Source organism: Chamaea fasciata, unplaced genomic scaffold, assembly GCF_029207755.1.
Source record: "Chamaea fasciata isolate MVZ Bird 193981 ecotype frontalis unplaced genomic scaffold, bChaFas1.0.hap1 SCAF_1, whole genome shotgun sequence".
NCBI lineage: Eukaryota > Metazoa > Chordata > Aves > Passeriformes > Sylviidae > Chamaea > Chamaea fasciata.
The window spans coordinates 52,542,774-52,561,916 of NW_027094086.1; the positions used below are offsets into that span (position 1 = coordinate 52,542,774).

The 19,143-nt window shown below is 38.3% G+C and overlaps 1 protein-coding gene across 5 annotated transcripts in view; it reads right to left on the reverse strand.

The window, feature by feature from the left end:
• Positions 1-19,143, reverse strand: part of PIEZO2 (piezo type mechanosensitive ion channel component 2) — a 287,338-nt gene that overhangs the window by 39,116 nt on the left and 229,079 nt on the right. For 3 of the 5 annotated variants that reach the window (XM_066183542.1, XM_066183552.1, XM_066183569.1), the window contains exons 28-35: positions 14,516-14,759; positions 13,225-13,321; positions 11,285-11,444; positions 9,434-9,523; positions 7,354-7,475; positions 6,470-6,541; positions 2,267-2,370; positions 144-242 (exon numbers count right to left, since the gene is read on the reverse strand). In XM_066183542.1, coding sequence (XP_066039639.1) covers positions 144-242; positions 2,267-2,370; positions 6,470-6,541; positions 7,354-7,475; positions 9,434-9,523; positions 11,285-11,444; positions 13,225-13,321; positions 14,516-14,759 — 988 coding nt within the window. The remainder of the gene's footprint in view (positions 1-143; positions 243-2,266; positions 2,371-6,469; positions 6,542-7,353; positions 7,476-9,433; positions 9,524-11,284; positions 11,445-13,224; positions 13,322-14,515; positions 14,760-19,143) is intronic. The other 2 variants (XM_066183579.1, XM_066183560.1) reach the window with 1 other exon arrangement.

A 19,143-nucleotide genomic window follows, 5' to 3' on the forward strand; every position in this document is an offset into this window, starting at 1 on the left:
AGACTTTAGTTGTCATCTTTTTTTTTTTTTAATTAATTCATATAAGAGAAAAAATGCAGATGAGGACAGAGGTATACATATACACACTATATCAGGAACTATGGGATGGGTCACATACTGAACATTTGCAAAATGTCAAGTACCTTTCCCGCTTTGATTAAATACTGAAGAATAGTTTTGGGTAGTTTAATGATAGACTTTGGCAAGGCTAAAATGGCTGAAGCAAATTTCCCAATAGCTCTCTATAAAGAAGGAAAAAGCAAGAGTAGTTAGTAGAAAAGCAGAAAATATTAATAAAAAGGATCTCTTTAATTACTGTATCTAGAATACTATGAACAAATTTACATTCATAAACTTCAATATGAGATAAAGATCATTTTTGTTGTTCACATTAAAGTTTCAATAATATGACCCTTTACTGCATGCATTCTCTAATATTTAAAATCTCCAAGTTAACCCTTGAAGGGACTACTGCACAAAATTTACACTGAAAGAAAAATCATACATTCAAATAATTCTTTAACAGAATCTACATCAAAGTTCACTTGGCTGGTATTTTTACTAAGACCTTGTGCATGATGATAGAAGGTGAAGAAAATATGATGACCATAGGATGAACAAACTTTTTATGAAGAAAACCAATTCTCTGTTTTATACCAGTCTCTGCTTATATAAAGTCATTCAGCGTCTTCATATTGCACATACTGTATAACAGACCACCTATCCAGGACATCTGATCAAATTTTGAAATAATGAACAGATCCTCCATCCTCAAACCAACAGCGTCAGAACTGAGATGAACAAAAAACCTTGTTAACTTCTGCCCTCAAGTTTGGAACTCTTTAACTCAGTGCTGGGTACCAGCACATCTGAACAAAATGCTGTCACCAATTTTTTTAAAATCAGCAGAAATAAGAATGCAAACTTTCCTCTATACCTGCAAGAAAACCAGGAAGAAAAATAACATAGGAAGTCATGAGCCATTTCTATGGTCCAATGTAAGTTAAATGCAAAATATATTTTAAGAAATAATGCAATACTAGAAAACAAAACTTAATTATCACATTATTTTGATCTAGATTTGTTTTGCCCTTATTAAGGTCAGATTTTTTTTCCCATGTCATTACCATGCAGGTAGTTTAGCAAATGTAACCAACTGGCAATGTAACATAGTGTTAGTATATAAACCAAAGGAACATTTTATTAACGAATAAAATAAAACATTTCTCCCTGTAATTCAGTAATGTTGTCTGGGAAGCTTTGTTTAAAAGGTTTTGGCTTAGGGAATATAAAAGCATGGAGGCAGTTTCTTGCTCTTGCTTGGGTTGAATGTTCTGCAATGCACTAGCTCTGCAGTGATGTGAGGTTGCATCTGGATGGGAATACTCAGCTGGAAAAAGCTGCTGCTTTGATTAAGCTTTTGAAGTTACAGACCTGAAAAATTTCTGCAGCATTCCCAAAAACTTCTTCCACAAGTGGAACTTTATTCTTATAAAAGCAAAAGCAATCCCAGATGTAGGAGTATTTCACTAACTTCTTCACCCACGTTTTTCATTTAAGCCACTGCATTCAGTATCTGGAATTGTCTAACACCAGCCAGTCCATATGGAGGAAATCAGATAGGAAACCTCAGATATCCTTTCAACATTACAATATCCTCCTACATCAGCACAGTCTGGCACTAAAAATGCAAATATATTAATTAACACTGCCCTGAAAATGAAAGAAAAGAAATTAATGTAGTGTCCTTTTGTTACTTTAAATGTAAAGCTCTTTCTAACCCAAGGATACATTTCTCTGGCCCACTAGGTTCAATGATATTTTTTTTTAAATTAAGTATGTATTCTCTTCCATGAAAACATGCTTATTTTGGGGATTATTTACACATGGAATGATAACATCTCCACAAAACTAAAAAACCCCTGGAGGCATTGCACAGTAGCATCAGAGGCAAGTCAACTTCCTCAACTGCCTTTATGGTAATGCAGAAAAAAGTAAAGCTTGAGTTCTTAACCTTTGTTTTTTACATTTTTGTTATCTTCAGGCATAAATGAAAGAAGATACGACTCTAGTATAGTTTCAGTAAGAATTTGGCAATGCTTAAAGCATAAGGCAAACTTACATTTTAAATTGGCAAGAAATTTAATTTCCAATACTTTCAGGACTACTTTAGAGGAACTGGCAGCTTTAACATATGAGCCTGTGTTATGAGAAATGTACATTTTTTTTCCAAATGTCAATGAGATAGTAAATTACCATAAATTACCTGAAAGGCAGATTTTTTTCGAGGTTCTTCCTCTTCTTTTTTTTCCTCTTCCTCTTCCTCTTCACTATCCGTCTCAAACAAATAATAATTTCCACTTCTGACCACTAAGTGAAACAAAATATTTTCTTACTTTGCTGGAAAGTTCTATTCTCAACTCCCCCAAGACCTATGAACAGGTAGCCAGCCATTTAAAAATTCATAACCAGGAGAGGTGAAAACAGAGAAGAAGAAAGAGATGAAAACGTCTCAGGCCATTTATTTGATGTTAGTCTGCAATACTTTGGGCATGAATAAGAACTATACAAGAACTAAGGAAAGCATCCCTATGAGAAGAAAATGTAAAGAAAAGGATTGAAGTTTGTCAAGTTACAAGGTTGCATTTTTAGAGAAAAATTACAGTTAAGTCTAAATTTATTGGGGACTTACGATTATTTGAGGGAATTAAAAAAGCCCAGCAGGTAAGTAAATTAACTCACATGAACAGTACCACTGGACAAAAAATACAGAATTTCTCTTTAAAACACGGAGGCAATCCTTTAAACTAGGCAATGGGATGGTATTAGTTTGATGAGGTAATGGAAAACCTTGGCTTGTTTAAAACAAATCACTCAGATTCTATTAACATGATTGCAAATGAGTTTCAATTTTTTGCCCATGGATTCAGAAAGATTCTGAACCCTTGATACAGCATAGGTACACAGTAATAAAGCTAGGCCTTATATCCTTGAACAGAAGCAATGTTTTTATTTCTCAGATGGCAACAGGCCTACATGAACAAACAAGGGGAAAAAAAAAAGAAATAAAAATAAGGTAATGAGCAAGAGAAAAATAAAAATCACAGCATTACATTCAGCAGTGAAAACTGGTAATTATTTTCCACATTTAAGCTGAAATATTTGAAGGAACAGTTACTTGGATGAAAATTTACAAAATCTGGATATATGGAGCAATACATATTTATATAAAATTATATCTATCCATCATTACAGGTCTCTGGAAAAGTAACAGTTGTTGTAATTCAATCATACCTTGAATTCTACACAGATCCTGTGTGCACAGATGACCACATGTAAGTACTTACAAACCTCAGGGTAAGGCTGTGAAATTTGCCAGAATTGATCTTTGGATCATAACTTTGCCATCTAAAACTCCCCCACAGAGGGAATTTTGTGCCTCATGTGCCCACTTATGATTTTAGGATCAATGAATATCCTGCAGCAGGACAGAAATTCCACTTCAGCTGTTCTAATTGTTGCACTGAGGTGAAAAGAAATTTTGGAAATTTCCTGGATGAAGCAAATGAACTTTTTGGTGCTGAGCCTTCCAAAAAGGCCCATTTAAAATGCGCTGAAGAGATGAAAGTGTTTTTAGAGCCAGTAGTCTGCAGTTCTCTTTCATAAAAAGATATCTTGAAGTCAGCAACAGAAATTGTCAATGCAGAGGATCAGCTGGGTAAGGTTTGACATTAGGAAAAACCTCTACAGCCGTGCAGCTCTGTAAAGGCTCAGAGGAGCACTCACTCAGGCTTGGAATGCCTAATCTGGAAGTAAATAAACCTACATTGATCTCCCTACAAAATTTTTAGGTTCAAGTGTATCTGAGGGGACACTCCATTGTAGCAGTTACATCCCTTTTACAGCTCAAGAAAGGTATGATTGAATAGCAATAATGCATTCTTGCACACATCAAAATGGAGCAAGTGGTGTGTCTGTCACCTTCAAGGCTTCCTGAAGAGACCAAGTTTTACTAATTACCCAATTTGTGGCTAGGCTGGACTTGGGAGATTGCTCTTGTACTGCAAAATGTGGCTTCCTCCTATTGAGAAAAGGGACGTACAGGCTTTTCTCATGAAGTAAGATGGAGGTGGCAGAAGAGGAGCCATGCAGGAGAAAGCATGATCTCATCATCTGTTTGTGCTCAGAGGGAAAGAGCTCCCAGGACAGCTGCAGTCACCATCTTTTGCACTACATCAGACACAACTGTGTGACTCAGGAAAATCTAAGATTGTGGTCCTAACTCCTTCTGATCTTTGTGGGACTTCAAAAATAATCCACAAGCACAGGAGGAACTACAACTCCCTACAAGGGAGATTGTGAATGACAGTCAGTGAGGAAATCCTCACTGACGTTTCTTATCTGTTCTACTCAAACCCAAAAATCATGACTGTTTTAATTCCTACAACAGACAAAATGAGGCCTCTTTCTGCACAATAAAATTACAGCATGTGGTATAAAAATAACAATAAAAATCTAAATTAAAAACTTCAAGCTTGAGTGACTTCAATGTATGTACATATACACCCACAAACCCGTTTACTGAGATGAAGAGCCACATGCTTCAGAATGCTGCAGTTACAGCAGTGTTCCAAAAAGAATGAGTGGGGAATATCAGTATTCCCAGTCTGCATGCCTGTGAACACCTACTGTCAGTGCCATGTTTCACTGAGTGTGGATGCAAGCCACATGGCAGGAAACTGTTGGTTATAGGGTCAGGGTCTGTGATGTTTCCCACAAGGTTTTGCATTATTGCAGTAAATAATTTCAGGAATGCTCAATATTTAAACACCAAAATGCAACTTGCCACCTAAGAACATTAAATAATGAGGATGAAATAAGTAAAAGCCAAAGTCAATATGTCTCTGTGCAATTCTTCTTACTACAAAACCACTGGTGAATGAACAAGAGACCATATCCCATTCCTTCAAAATCATCATAGCTTGAAATTCTATAGAAAAAACTCACAAATTATAGTTTTTATCTGTTTTGTCATTGTTGTTCTAATGAAATTACGGGACAAGAATTTTTTTTTTCATTAGGCTTTTGAAAAGGATAGGTCTCTCTAAAGTGGCAGTGTGCCCTTTAGAAAAACAAAAATAGAGGCACAGTTTACTTGTGACTTGATAGAAATAAAGATAAAAGGTTCTGGTAAACACTGCTGGCAAATAGATGTCTGCTGAAGTTATAAATAGTACACATAGGTAAATGAAGCAGTACATAGATGTGTAAAATTATGACTTGGAGTAGCTCTTAAACTAAATGACCAAACACAATATAGACATTCCTATTTTTAATAGCATGAAATTAGGGTTGGTTTAGGTTGGGTATCAGGAAGAAGTTTTTCACCCAGAGAGTGGCTGGGCAACAGTAGAACAGGCTCCCCAGGGTACAGTACCCCTTGGTCACAGTACCAAGCCTGTCAGAGCACAAGAAGCATTTGGACAATGGTCTCAGTACATGGTGTGACTCCTTGGGATGGTCCTGTGCAGGGTCAGGAGCTGGACAGGATGATCCTCATGGGTCCCTTTCAACTCAGGACATTTTGTGATTCTGTGTTTCTATGATTTCACTCTGATTAGTGCCCTACATTTAAGGGGGTTTTTCCACATCTTCAGAGGTTACTAAACAGCTCATGTCTGATTTCCTTCAACAAATATCCAGTTGAAGGACATCTGATTTGAGATTGCAGCTTTCCTGTTCTACCTAATCCATAATGTAGCAAAGAACTCAACCATGCAACTGGGCTGGGCTACAAACAAATTAAAATATCATAATGTACCAATTATATGAGTGACACATGCTAATAATTTCTTGTACACAAGGCTAGACATATTTTTGATCTCAGGTAAATACACAAAAAAAAAAAATGGAAATAGCAAAACAACAGGCATCAACAACACATTAAAGTGTCACCAGAGAGATAGAGCTGACCTCTACACAGCCTAGTTCTGGGAGCAGTCTTCCTGCCTTACTCAGATTTCTACAGTGGATACTAAAATGACTGATGAACTATAAAAAAAGATGTATGATGTGTGTATATGAAAAGAAATTATTAATAATCTTAGAATGCATTGGCGAACTTTCACATTCACATTTTTAAATATATTGAACTCAGCAGTATTGGGGAGTTGAAACCTTTGAAGTCAAGACAGATTATTTTCAGCACATATATCTGATTTGATATTTTTCTACGAATGCTCAAAGTATCCTGAGCTAGCTTTGCTTCCAACAGAGAAGTTCAAAATATAGTTAAATTCTTTGAAGATTGGAAAGTAGAAATCACTTTTTGAAAAAAAACCCCAAGCCTTCTATCAAGTCACAATCACAAAATCAGGCATAAAACAAACAGGCTATGGGAATGCTTTCATTCTGGTCAAGGATATAAGGGTTAAATCCACATATTTGTAAGAGGATTGAGAAAACCTACTGGAAGCATGATCAACCCAAGGCCGCCACCACAGCTTTTTTTTGCCCTTGGCTTTCTCTTTGTCTGCATCTCCTAAAATAAAATATGTTCAAATATTAATTTTACAAAATGAGAAACATATTTCTTATACTGATTAATAATTTTTAATTTCTCACAAAAGAGCTAAAATTTCATGAGCACATCAGATGTCACGTCTACTGAGTACATTTAATGTTAAAATAATTCAAAACCATGACCACTAAGCAGAAATACTCTGGTTTATGCAGTAGTTAAAACAGCATTCCACTCTTAAACAGCTAAAAAGTTGGGGTTTGTGTTTTAAAACATATTGTCACAGTTGACTTTAATTTAAAGAAGAAGAAAATTTCCCCCCTCTCAAAGCCCCTTACATTTCTGGCTCCAGAAATTTTTAAGTCCAGTAAGTGCTGATCCCAGGTCAATGCTGGAGATGTGGCACTAGATAGGCATGATTTTATCTGTTCCCATGATTTTAAATAACATTTAAAAGCATACAAACATTACAGTGACTGAAAAAAACAGGACAGCATCCAGAAAACATTGCTAGAAAAATGTTGGTGCTACCTATTTGTAAAACTGTGGTTTATAGATGATGATTTTTATCAAAACAAACCTCTCTTTTCAGCTCTTCGCCAACAGCCTGAACTTAACCAAAAGTATCCTCAAAACAAACCATTTTCTCTAAACCTAGTTAATGTACGTAACACAGATTTTGTTGGCTGAATCAAGCCTGAAACTTATACTCAGCTAACAATGTTGTTACATGCTGGCAGTTTTCAAGAACAATTTATCACTTGTCCAACTAGCAGGTCTATCAGATCCTTAGTGCTCAATTGCAAATATGGTTCAGGAGTAGCTAATGGTACCTTCATCATCTTCTTCAGAAACCTTCCGAATCTCTGGTCCCTCTGAGGACTCCTGGTTCATGCTTAACATCCTCTCTTTGCCTTTCTTGTATTTTTGCTGCCTGGCTTTGATGCGATCCATTCTAGCAGAAGGAAGAATCTTGTTAGATTTATGCCTTCACCCACCCTGGAAAACAAGCATTAAACACATGCACACACACACACACATGCACACTCTGCAACACTTCTGAGGGAAATATTCCACACTGCTGTTACTCCTGCCCCTAAACAGAAGGAGTTAGATTGCTCTGAAGGGGCTGGCTGGAAGGACCAAGCATAGATGTTCACTCTGTGGTCAGTGAGAGCTGGATTTCCTGCTGGCATGACTGCTTTACCTACTCCCACTCAGCTGCCTTGTTATAATTTAAAATTGAAACAATCATTGTCAGGAGTTACAACACACCATATGAAACACTAAGGAAAAAAGGACTTCTGCCTAATGCAGTGCTTTTCCTGAAATTTTTCACTCTGAGCCAGGGATTTGATTGTTCCTGCACTGTTTGTACTACATCTTCACCCTTTAAGATAATTTGTCTCAATGGAAACCAGTGATGAGTGGATCCCTTGGGGGTCCAGTGCTATTTTTCATGTCTGGGGATGAAGTGGGATCAAGTGTACCTTCAGCAAGTTTGCAGATGACGCCCAGCTGTGTGGTGCTGACGGCACAGCTGAAGGATGCGATGTGTTTCAGAGGGATCTGGACAAGCTCAAGAAGTTGGTGTACACGAACCTCATGAAGTTGAGTAAGACCAAATTCAAGGTGCTGCATCCGGGTCAGGGCAACTCCTGGTATCAACACAGGCTGGGGGATGAGCTGATTGAGAGCAGCTCTGCTGAGAAGGACTTGGGGGTGCTGATGGATGAAAGGCTGGACATGAGCCTCAGTGGGCACTCCCAGCCTGGGAACCCAACTGTTTCCTGGGCTGCATCCAAACCAGTGTAGGCAGGAGGCTGAGGGAGGGGATTCTGCCCCTCTGCTCTCATGAGACCCTACACCCACAGTGCTGCATCCAGCTCTGGGGTGCCCAGCACAGGAGGGACACAGACCTGTTGGGGAGAGTCTAGAGGAGGGCCACAAAGGTGATTAGAGCATGGAGCACCTCTCCTGTCTAGAAAGGTTGAGACAATAAGGGTTGTTCAGCCTGAAGAAAATGCTGTGGAGAGATCTTATTGCAGCCTTTCAGTACTCAGAGAAACCATGTAGGAAAGATGGGGCCAAACTTTTTTGCAGAATCTGTTGTGAGGACAAGGGGCGATGGTCTTGCTTTAGATTGATTATAAGGAAAAAGCTTTTACAATGAGGGTGGTAAAATCTGGAGCAGGTTTCCCAGAGAGGTAGTGGACGCTCCATCCCCAGACACATTCAGGGTCAGGCTGGATGGGGCTCTGCGCAAATCGATCTCTTTGAAGATGTCCCTGCTCATTACAGGGGGGTTGAACTAGACTACCTTTAGATTTCCCCTTCCAACTCAAGCAATTCTATGACTATGTGATTCCATATAGGTAGAAAATACAGTCTCCGCAATCTTCTGGTGATTTATCCGTTAAGCAGGGTGGAAGAAGCTGTCGTGAGTGGGCTTTGACACTTGGTTAGGAAGCAGTTAGGGATTTCCATGCATCATGGTGGAGGAGCTTTGAAAGCTTTCTGCAGTTACCAAAGAAGCATGCTGGCTGCATGCAAGAGAAACCAAAGTGACTTATGGGCTGTGTAAAGAGAAAGCATCTCCAGGACACTTAAACTGAATGCAAACACTTTCAATGAAGGTAAACATGTATTTTGAACTTAAACACTACAGGAGGAACCACAAATAAAACAGAAAGAGCAGTCATGCAACAAATCTTTCCAGGAATACAGAAAACAGATATACAGAAAAAAATTCTAATAACGGCAAAGAATTTCTATAAAAGGAAGTGCTGGATAAATACTGGAAGCCAGTATTTCTATCAAAGAAAGTGCTAGAAAAATACCAAGAATCAGTTAAATATGTACATACATATGCATAGAAATATATATATGTATATATGTGGATTAAATACACACTGTCTTTTTAGCTGATCCATTGATTTCTTTTCCTCCTCAATTCTTGCCTTTACAGCCTTGACAATTGTAGCCTGAAAAAGCTCAGCACCCCTACATCAGAAATGGAGAAGAGGAAAAAAAAAAAGAAAGAGGACATATTAAATGTTTTTAAGTTTTCCTTATGGGAACTTATCACTAAGAACTCTATGTTGCCTCTATACATGACCTTATCTGCATCAAACAAAACTAATCCAGGGCCTGAAAGAAACAACTGCTCTAAAATAGTAACATCTTTATAGACAATCATTTCAAGATCTGGGGTTGCATGCTGTGAACCCTACTCAGCTTGTATGTTCTTCTAGCAGCTGCTCAAGAAATTCGGTTTCCAGTCCTCAAAACACAGAACATAAGTTTGTTCAAGGCAGAGGAAGGATTTCTTCCACACCCTCAGGATTTCTTTACAGTCATTTCAGCTTTAAAATCACCTCAATCCCCTGCCTCAGTCCTCCTGGAAGTTATGAGCAAGGTCCAGCTTTATGCAGGGCCACGGTGAGCATAGATTCAGCCTCAGTTTTACCCTCTGAAAACTACAGTGCTTTCAACCTGTCAATACAAACCCTTGAGCAAATTTCTGGTGTGCCAAAAGAATATGGCTTTTCACCTCATTACATTAGAAATGTAATCAGTTCATTGATTTAAATGTTGTGGCCATTCTTCCTAATTCACACATGAACTCTTGAAGACTCTTTAAAGAGTCTTAAAGTCTCTTTCAAAGAAGTAGCCTAGATCTAAAACCTTTCTTTTTGTCAGGGATTCAGTAAGAAAAGGCATAATTTTAGAAGTCCACTCTCATTCTGGATGTACATTTCCCTATATAGGATGTATTTTGATGATCATGATTTTGCTTTATGCTCTTTTCCCTGTGAACCCAGTGCACCAAAACAAGTACAAAAATGCCATATCCAGCATAACTGGGCACCAGCACTGAAATTCACCCCAGAATAAAAGCCCAATGCAATGTGAGTTGGAGGTGTAGGTCTTTTGGTAGCCTTCTTTACAGTGCTGAATTTTGTTCAGTATAGCGAACTAAACATGTCCCCTTCTTAAAATGATCCCTCCAAGAGGAAGAAAAGAACTACTTCCTTTCACTACATGCAGGCCAAATTTTGGCCTGAAACACTGTCAGAAATCAATGTCTGTATGTCTTTTGAGGAAAAAAAACCCACAATGCATTTAATCCAATATTAACAAAAGTATTTTCTTAGAGAACTTATAGAAATTAAAACTAGTATTTCATTTCTCATCTGCCTTCATATTATAAACCAGAAGAATGTTTGTGCTAGTGATAGCTACGAGTGAATGTAACAGGCCCAACAAGGTTAACATTTCCTTGCCAAACCTGGTAAGTGTTCCTTGATGTGGCACTTCCCAAAAGTGTTCCTTTTTCTTCCCAAGCCAGACTTAAGAACTTTCCCATCTTCCTCCTCCCGTGACATTTCTTGAGATGGGATTTCTAAGGACAATTGTCTCAAACAGGCTCTGACAGCAGAATATCTTCTTTCCAAGACTTAGAAACTCCAGCATTCTCTCTCATGCATATCAATGTTAAGAGAATGCTGCAACACACTTTCAGAGCTTTTAATAGGAGCAGCAGATGGTATTTGGTAGAAAGAATAGTTTAACTTCTGTTAGATTCTAAATTAATCCATTTTCTTATGTCAAAGTTGGGTTTGCAATTACGAATTTAGCATGGATTGTTTAAATCAATGTTAAAGGACTGTTTTGGTACTACCTATTGTAAACAGTAAGTAAGTACTGCCACCATGAGAGATTTGAGCTCTTTAATTGCATTTCTTTTAAATTTTCTGTTACCTTGATGCTAATATCTGAGAAGCTTTTATATCTGCAACCACATGAAGGAAGTAGTAACTCATGAAGACTCTTCTTTGCAGCAACAGGAAAGCAAAACATATACTGTCCCAAATGATTCCGGCTTCTCCACTGGGCAGTTTACAATCTGGATTGCCCGTTGCTGGAAAAAGACACCAACAGTGTTAAGAACTCTTTGATGATGTTGAATCAATTAAATAATCCTAGCCTTTAAAATTGTTTGAATTATTTTAGATTTTTCTAAAGAAGGTTGTCATGCGTTTCCATTTGAAGTATACCGCAATTTCTTTCACAGCAAACCAAAAAGCTTCCAACAATGTGATGTCCCATGACAAGTGAGAATTCATTAGAAGTGAACCTTTTGCATATAAATTCACAATACTTTAGTAAGTACTTGAAAAAAGAGCAGAAAAGGCATATTTTTGATTACACTGAATTATTTGATTTCAGTGTTTCCTAAAATGGCAGTTTTCAATTTTTTCTTCTCTTCTCTTTGAAGTGACTTTTTCCTCTCATTTTTTAATTAAAAACACTATCAACAGGAGAAAGAAGTGGTTTATTTTTTTGTCAAATGATTTCTTGACTGTGACAATCTAATATTTTTATTTTTTCTCTCCACAACTCAGTTCAATGTTCCTTTCCATTGCATAAGAGAAGAAATATTTGAAACCACAAAACTGCTTCCTTTGGGGTAGGAGGAGACAGGCAGAGAGGAAATCCCATTCCTCCTACCTCTAGCTTTTGGCTTGGGCTATTTCTTTCTTTCTTTATTCTCCATAAGACGGCTCTCTTGGGGATGTTAAAAAATTAAAACTGGGTTTTGTGGAGCTGGACTATAAACTACATGGCCTATGCTGCCCTACAGAAGGCAGTAGGACTCAAGGGACAAGCTCTGGCTCGAAGCTGACTTTTCAAGCAAGGAAGCCAATCTAATAGCTCTGTAAGGTCAAACTCCAAGAGCTTTAAAGCCCGCTGTGCCCAACGCTGGGGGTTTGAAAATCTGTGCCTAAGTTTCTGTTGCTGCCCAAAAAGTTTTGGATAAGACAAGAATTCCTGGGCACCTTTCTTCCTGTGAATTTGCATCTTCATATTTACTTTCTTTTTCCCTATTCCGCACTTACCTATTAAGATCAATCATGATCACAGAAATTCAGAATTTTGCTGCAGACTCACTAGGATGAAACAGCTATTTAAATTCAGAAAAAACCCAAACCAAACCCAGAAAACACTAAAAAATGTGCAGGTGTTTTCAAACTGTTAATCCAGGGTGTCAGGACAAAGTGGAGACAAATTAATAGCTCACTGAGATGTGAAGGGTTTTGCACCCAAACTTCATTCATGCCTTCTCTCACCTCCATCTACAGACATTATCCACTCCATTCCTTTTATCACCACATGAGAATGACCACAAGGAAAAAAATTGCCTAAACTCACTATGCGTGCTGAAGAATTACCACTTTCATGCCATTTCAGTGAGCTGAAGTGGTTTACCCTTTGAACCACCAAACCCTGGTACACAGGGAGGAGTGGGAGTCCACACTGCACATGGAGAGTGCAGCTGGGAAAAGGTGCCCTGTCCATGCAGTGATGGTGAGCTGACCTTTTAGCTCAAGCTGTACAGTAAACCAGAGTGTCACATCACCTGCAGATATGGGAAAATGTGTTAAGTACCAATATCAGTGAATTGTTCATTTACAGCAAAAGCGGGCTGTGGGTGGGTACATGGGGATGGTGGTAGTTTTCTCTGTATATGTGTCTCGTTTCTGTGAAATATTTTCAATATTCGGTTTAGCTAATCAGTATAGGACCAAGACTTTTCAAAAGGTAATATGTGAAGGGAAGGCAAAACTTAAATATGGTAGAAGATTTTAAGGTGATTCTTTATTTATAGAAAATTATGGAGAAAAATAAGATATACTTACGAATATGGTAGCCTTTAACAGTACAAGCCAGGCTAAATGCCTGAATCACCCAGCAACTATTCTCAATTAATGATTCAATGTAGCCACATGCTCCTATCTGCAAAGTAAAAGGGCAGTTTCATATAACAAGAGATAGCAGAAATAAAGATAAGAAAAATTGTGTCTTTTTACATTACTTGAGAAATAATACAGCCAAGGGCAGTCAAATTATTCTCATTACTAAAAGAGCTTGGAAGAAAGAGTGGCAGTGACATACCAGTGACACACAAACTAGTCTTAGACAGAATTTGCTTTTTTGATTATTAGTGAGATAGGAGGTATGTGGGGTTTGTTTGCATTTCAGCACAGAAAGGGACACATCTGGCATATGATGTGATGCGACAACTAAGCAACTTCTATAAATCACTGATGTAATCTTGCAAGCATACATGGACAAGCTTAAGACGCATGTAGCTCCACTGAATTCCCAAGCATAAAATGAAGCACATATGTAAGCATTTAGAACATTTGCAAATTCAAACCACCCATAAATCAATTTTATTTCAGCATAGTGACATAAATAAATGTAAAAAGAAAAATGGCTGTTCTCTGCAGTCCAGCATTAAAATGTTCAAAGCTAAAAAGCAATTGCCAGGAATAAATCTAAATTTATCTTTCAAAAAGATTGAAATTACTGGCTTGTCTTAATCACCTGTCAGTACCACTGCAAGAATACATACAAAAGAGTTAATTAATGCAAGAAAATCTTTGATATTTTGCGGAAGAAATTGACATTTAATTATCAAATACATCTGTTTCCACCTGAATTTCACACTAGTTCTAAAGGAAATAGGAATGGAGTTTGTAAATTTGTAGTCAACTTTACTAATTACATCACACCACTGCATCTCGTACTGATTTGAAAGTGCTTTATTTAAATAAATTGTCTAATTAAATGTGCACTACTTATCAACAGCATGACTAATTTTACACTTTTTACTCATTTTTCACTCCACTGAGATTTTCATGACGCTTCTAAGGAGGGACTTCATAAGGCAAAGAAATCAGAACCTGCCCCTTGGAAAGTAGCTTGTGGGCTTTCAGAGAGCCCTACTGAGCACATGGGCGCACATTTTCCTATGATGGATATGCACTGCCGTTCCCTAGCAATGCTGAATTGAAATGGAGACTGCTTTGTGCTTGCAGAAGGCTGTGGCCTTGAAAAAGTATTTTTAATGACCACTCGATGCACTGTGCACACTTCCAGTGAAACTGAAGTGCTGAGAGTAGAGGAAAGGCAATAGTTACCCACCGACAGGATGTTCTTCATGGTGATCACAAAGACGTTGTAGGCAATCAGCCAGTCCCAGTAACGCAGAATGCTCCTAATGGGCTTCAGCAACAGGTCTCCACCAAAGAGAAGGAAATAGAAGCAGGCCACCAAGTAGCCCATACAGAATATGCTAATCCTTGTGGTTCCCGTGATGAAGATTATGGTAAGCACAAACCAGAAGAGGTAACTAAATATTATCACCTTATACATGTCTAAGTAGGACCTAGAAGTAAAATAAGGAGAAGAAGTTACCATTTTTTCTGAGGGCAATGTTGTCTTTCCTCTTTCTGCACTACTGGCAGACATTTGTGCCCAAGGTCTTCTGGTCATTCTCACACTTCAATATTTGTGCAGGCGCTCACCACTACCACCACAGTCAGGGGGTTTGGTTCATGCACGGCTCTGCTCGGCTCATACACTCCACTCCAGCCCGTCCCTGTGCCTAAGCACCTTGCTACACCTGGTCAGGGTGCTGTGCTTGCTGCAGGATCAAGACTTGTATCATAGAAGGGAGGAAAACCTGTTCTCACCAAAATCCATGGTAGAGGGATGTTATCTGGCAGTGCCATTTTATGTGATCTAAAGGCTGGCCGGGATCATCTTTCAAGAAGTCTGAGAAATAGTATTGAAAATCTATTTTAAAAAGCCAACTACAGTACACCACTGCGAACAACTCCGTATTTATTGATGACTTCCAGGAAATTCAGCCTGGTCAAAAGACTAGTTTTCAAAGACAGCTGCTAAAAATATCTTTCTCTATTGGAGATCAACTGCAAAAGTTTTGAGGGGCAAAAGGTTTCTACAGAACAGAAATGTGACAGAATTTACTGAATCGTTTTCCAGGAAGCTATGAGGCAGAGCTATCTGAAATCAGCCTGGCCCACAACGGGAAAGAGAGAGAAAAAATTTGGTGTTTTCAGATTCCCTAAAATCTTGACTTAATATTGACTCAGTGAGCTTTCAAACAAGAATATTTGCCAAAGGCAATACCAAATACTGCATATAGCTAAACACTGCAAAACCAACTAATTCTTAGTTTCCTCCCGTTTATAGTGTTTTGATTCCAAATCTAACTGTGTTTTCAGAGTCTGTTCACCCAGGCTGTGTAACTACACTTGTCAGGAAACCAGGCAGAGAGACAGAGCTTTAGGAGTGCACATATACCTAAGCCAAACCATGTAAGGAGCAAATGAACTAAATGCACTGTATGAAGCCACATAAAAAGGCCCCTGCTGCTTGATGTTCTCAGGCTCAGAACTTCCTAGGAGTATGTATTTAAAGTCTTACATTTACAGGCATATATTACATAGTTCACCAGAGAGGCATTTAATGAAAGGTAAAAAGAAAGTTCCTTTATGTTTATTTCCCGCAAATATTTAAGAAATTTGTAATCTACTGCCTGTGAAATCTAAAAATATTGTGACTTTGGAGATGTTACTGGGTTCTGGGTGATAAAACATTAACAAAGAATCCATATGCACCGGGGAAAAAAGACACCAGTCGAAGAGGTCTTCATTAACCCTATGTGCACTAGAAATGGTGCTCTCATTGTTTCTCCAGAAAATAACATTTTGTTGGATATTCTTTTAATAATAACTATCGGTATGGCTAGGAAGAGACCACTTTGCTGACACTGCTCTATTTCAAAAAGCTTGTCCTTTGCTACCAACAAAATACATCAGCATCTTTTAAGAAAAGCCAAAAATAGAACCAAATTGATCAAAAAACCCAGTAATGTCTCAATACTCTTCAATAAAAATGAACTCTGACTCTTACAGACAACTGGGACTGTCTCAATCCAGACTTCCCAACATACACATGTGGCGTTTGCTTGAGTCATAATCAGCAGCAGGTATCACTCTTAGATCAAAACTTCTGGAAATCAGAGAGAATATGAAAAGGAAGACAATAATCTAGCTATTTTTTCACTATAACGGTAGCCATTTGCTACATTTTAGCAGTCATCTAAAATATTAAGTACACCTGTTCTTCTTAGATCCAAAATATACATTAAATACAATAGCCTTGGGCATCTCTAACCCAACCAAACAACAAAACTGGATGTAAGGGAAAAATTCTCAGAAGGGAGGAAGCACTACAACTGTGTCAAGTGACAAGGGATGTAGTCCTCAAAGATAGAAAGCACTCTGACTTTTGTAACTGTGCAGTTACAAGCAAATCCAACAATAAAAATGGCTGCCAAGAATTCATCTCGATGTGGCCATCTCACAAAAGGGTGTTTAAAGAAGTCAGCCAAGGCACACTTAAACAACGAAGACCACCAACCACCCAAGGCACTTCTGTGCTATCCCAAGAAGAATGCCACATTGGACACAATGGAGAGAACCACTCAAGTTGTTTCAGGTAGATAAAAATTTTCCTGAAATCATGTTTCTTCCAGTTACAATATGCAAAATCTGGTCGGTTACAGCATAGAGTCATGCATGCCCCTAATTTTCATTGTTTATATTGATACGGATAGGTCAAGTGCTGTAAGAGCAGGAACATACACATGTCTTGGTGGGGAGTTCTCTCCATAGTATCTCTCAAATAATTTGACACGTTCTCATATGTAAATCTTTAAATTTTGTGTCAAAGCCCAGCACATTAGGAAGCAAGGAGTTTTGGTCCCTTGCTCTGGGAGCATAATGCAACAGTGGGAGGCTGAAGGACAAAGACACCCCGACAGTTAAAAGGCCCTATAGAAACCCATGAGGACAGTTGAGGTGTTTACTCTCTGTTTAAAAGCTTCTACACAGACAGGAGAAAATGCTCAATCTTGGATAGCATATATGGTGATTTTATGCTTTCACTGCAGACCATACAGATCATTAGTTTAATGTCGTGTAAATCTTCCAAGCTCTCATTTTCTAAGTGTTCTTTAAATCTTCCTTCATTCACCAAGAGCAAAAGGCCACTCTCGGGATGTATTTAACAATACACCTTAGAAATCTACACAGCTGGTTCCCAAGGGGATAGTCCCACCCCGTCATCCCTTCAGCTCTGCATTTCAGCCCTCTTTTTTGGCTTTGGCTCTTTGAAATGGTTTCAAGAAGAAAATTTGCAAAAGTCTCTTTACTTTGAGGGAGGACAGAAGAAAGGGATACTTTTCTGCCCATTTAGCCCATCAGCTCAGTGCTGGTGTGATGAATGCAGAAAGGTGGGAGGGTGCAGCAGGAGGTTGCACAGTCACACATCCAAGTAAGATTAGCCACTACACCAGTGCACCAAAAGCATCAAACTATGCCTTTTGGTAGCATGACAGCCTCCGAAAGAGAAATTACACAGAAGAAACCTGAAAGATTAATGAGAAATAAAACCCACTGATTTTCCAACCATGTCATTAGTAGAACCCACTAATACTCTGGATAACATTTTGGAAAAAATTACCCTATCAATTTGCTCAAACCAAGGAAGACAAAGTCTGAAATTCATTCCACACATCCATCAAAGCTCTTTTAACCCCAGATGGCTTTCTATATCAAATTATCTGCTTGTCTTTTCTGAAGTTTTATTGGACTTACTATGATTGTTTGAATATTTTATTTCCTCAGGAATTAATTTTTAACTGTAACACAATCCATCCCGTTGCAGAGAGATTGCTCTAGGTGTAGTTGCTTTCCTGGCATGCTATACAATATGTTTGGCTATGACCAGCTTAGTGTCTGGACCTCTGCCTGCAGGCACCAAGAGGTGCTGATGCTGCAGCCAACAACCCCTTTCAGGAAAGGTATTTGTCCTCAGCCAGCGCTTTGAAATTTAGGGGAAGAACACACTTCTGCTTACACACTGGTGAGAGCCTTTTGTGGTGATGGATGCAGCTCTAGGCTTCTTCATGCTGAAGGAGCTGCTGTTATTATTTTCATTATTCATGAAATTATTTTTTATTATTTTTCATTATTTTCCCTTAGCAGCCCCATGCTTTGAGTGTGGTACCCACCTTCATATAACCCCATGACTTCTCCTGTAGCCTTCCTCTGATGGCATATTGTCCCTATATATATGTGTTTTATAAGCTTCACCTACTCTCAAATTTCTTTTCTTTCTTTCTTTCTTTCTTTCTTTCTTTCTTTCTTTCTTTCTTTCTTTCTTTCTTTCTTTCTTTCTTTCTTTCTTTCTTTCTTTCTTTCTTTTCTTTCTTTCTTTCTTTCTTTCTTTCTTTCTTTCTTCTCTCCTATTCCTTACACTCTTAGCAGCCTGTGTGTCCCTGCATCAGAGCATGTTTCCCCTTCTAATCTCAGCACTGCTGATGTTCCCAACCCAGCTTCCATCCTCAAACCCTTTCCCAGGAGCTCAATTTCAGCTTTCAGAAAGGAGTTTTGTTGATTTTCCCTCTGCCAATAGCAATGTCCAATTTTCTGAGAACTAGCTCCCTTAGTTCAATGGAACTTCTTAAAATCTACTGTTGTGGATCCCATAGGTCTTAGTTCCCACTATTTTTGTTAAACCCTCTCAAGGAACTAATATTCTTTTATGATTACTTTCTTACCAGTGAAGTCCTTCCTTCATGTTTATATCCATCTTAAAAAAAAACCAAATTCACAACCGTGTTACATGTTGAGACTCATTTTTTTCACAACAGAATGTTTATTTGCTTTAAATAATAA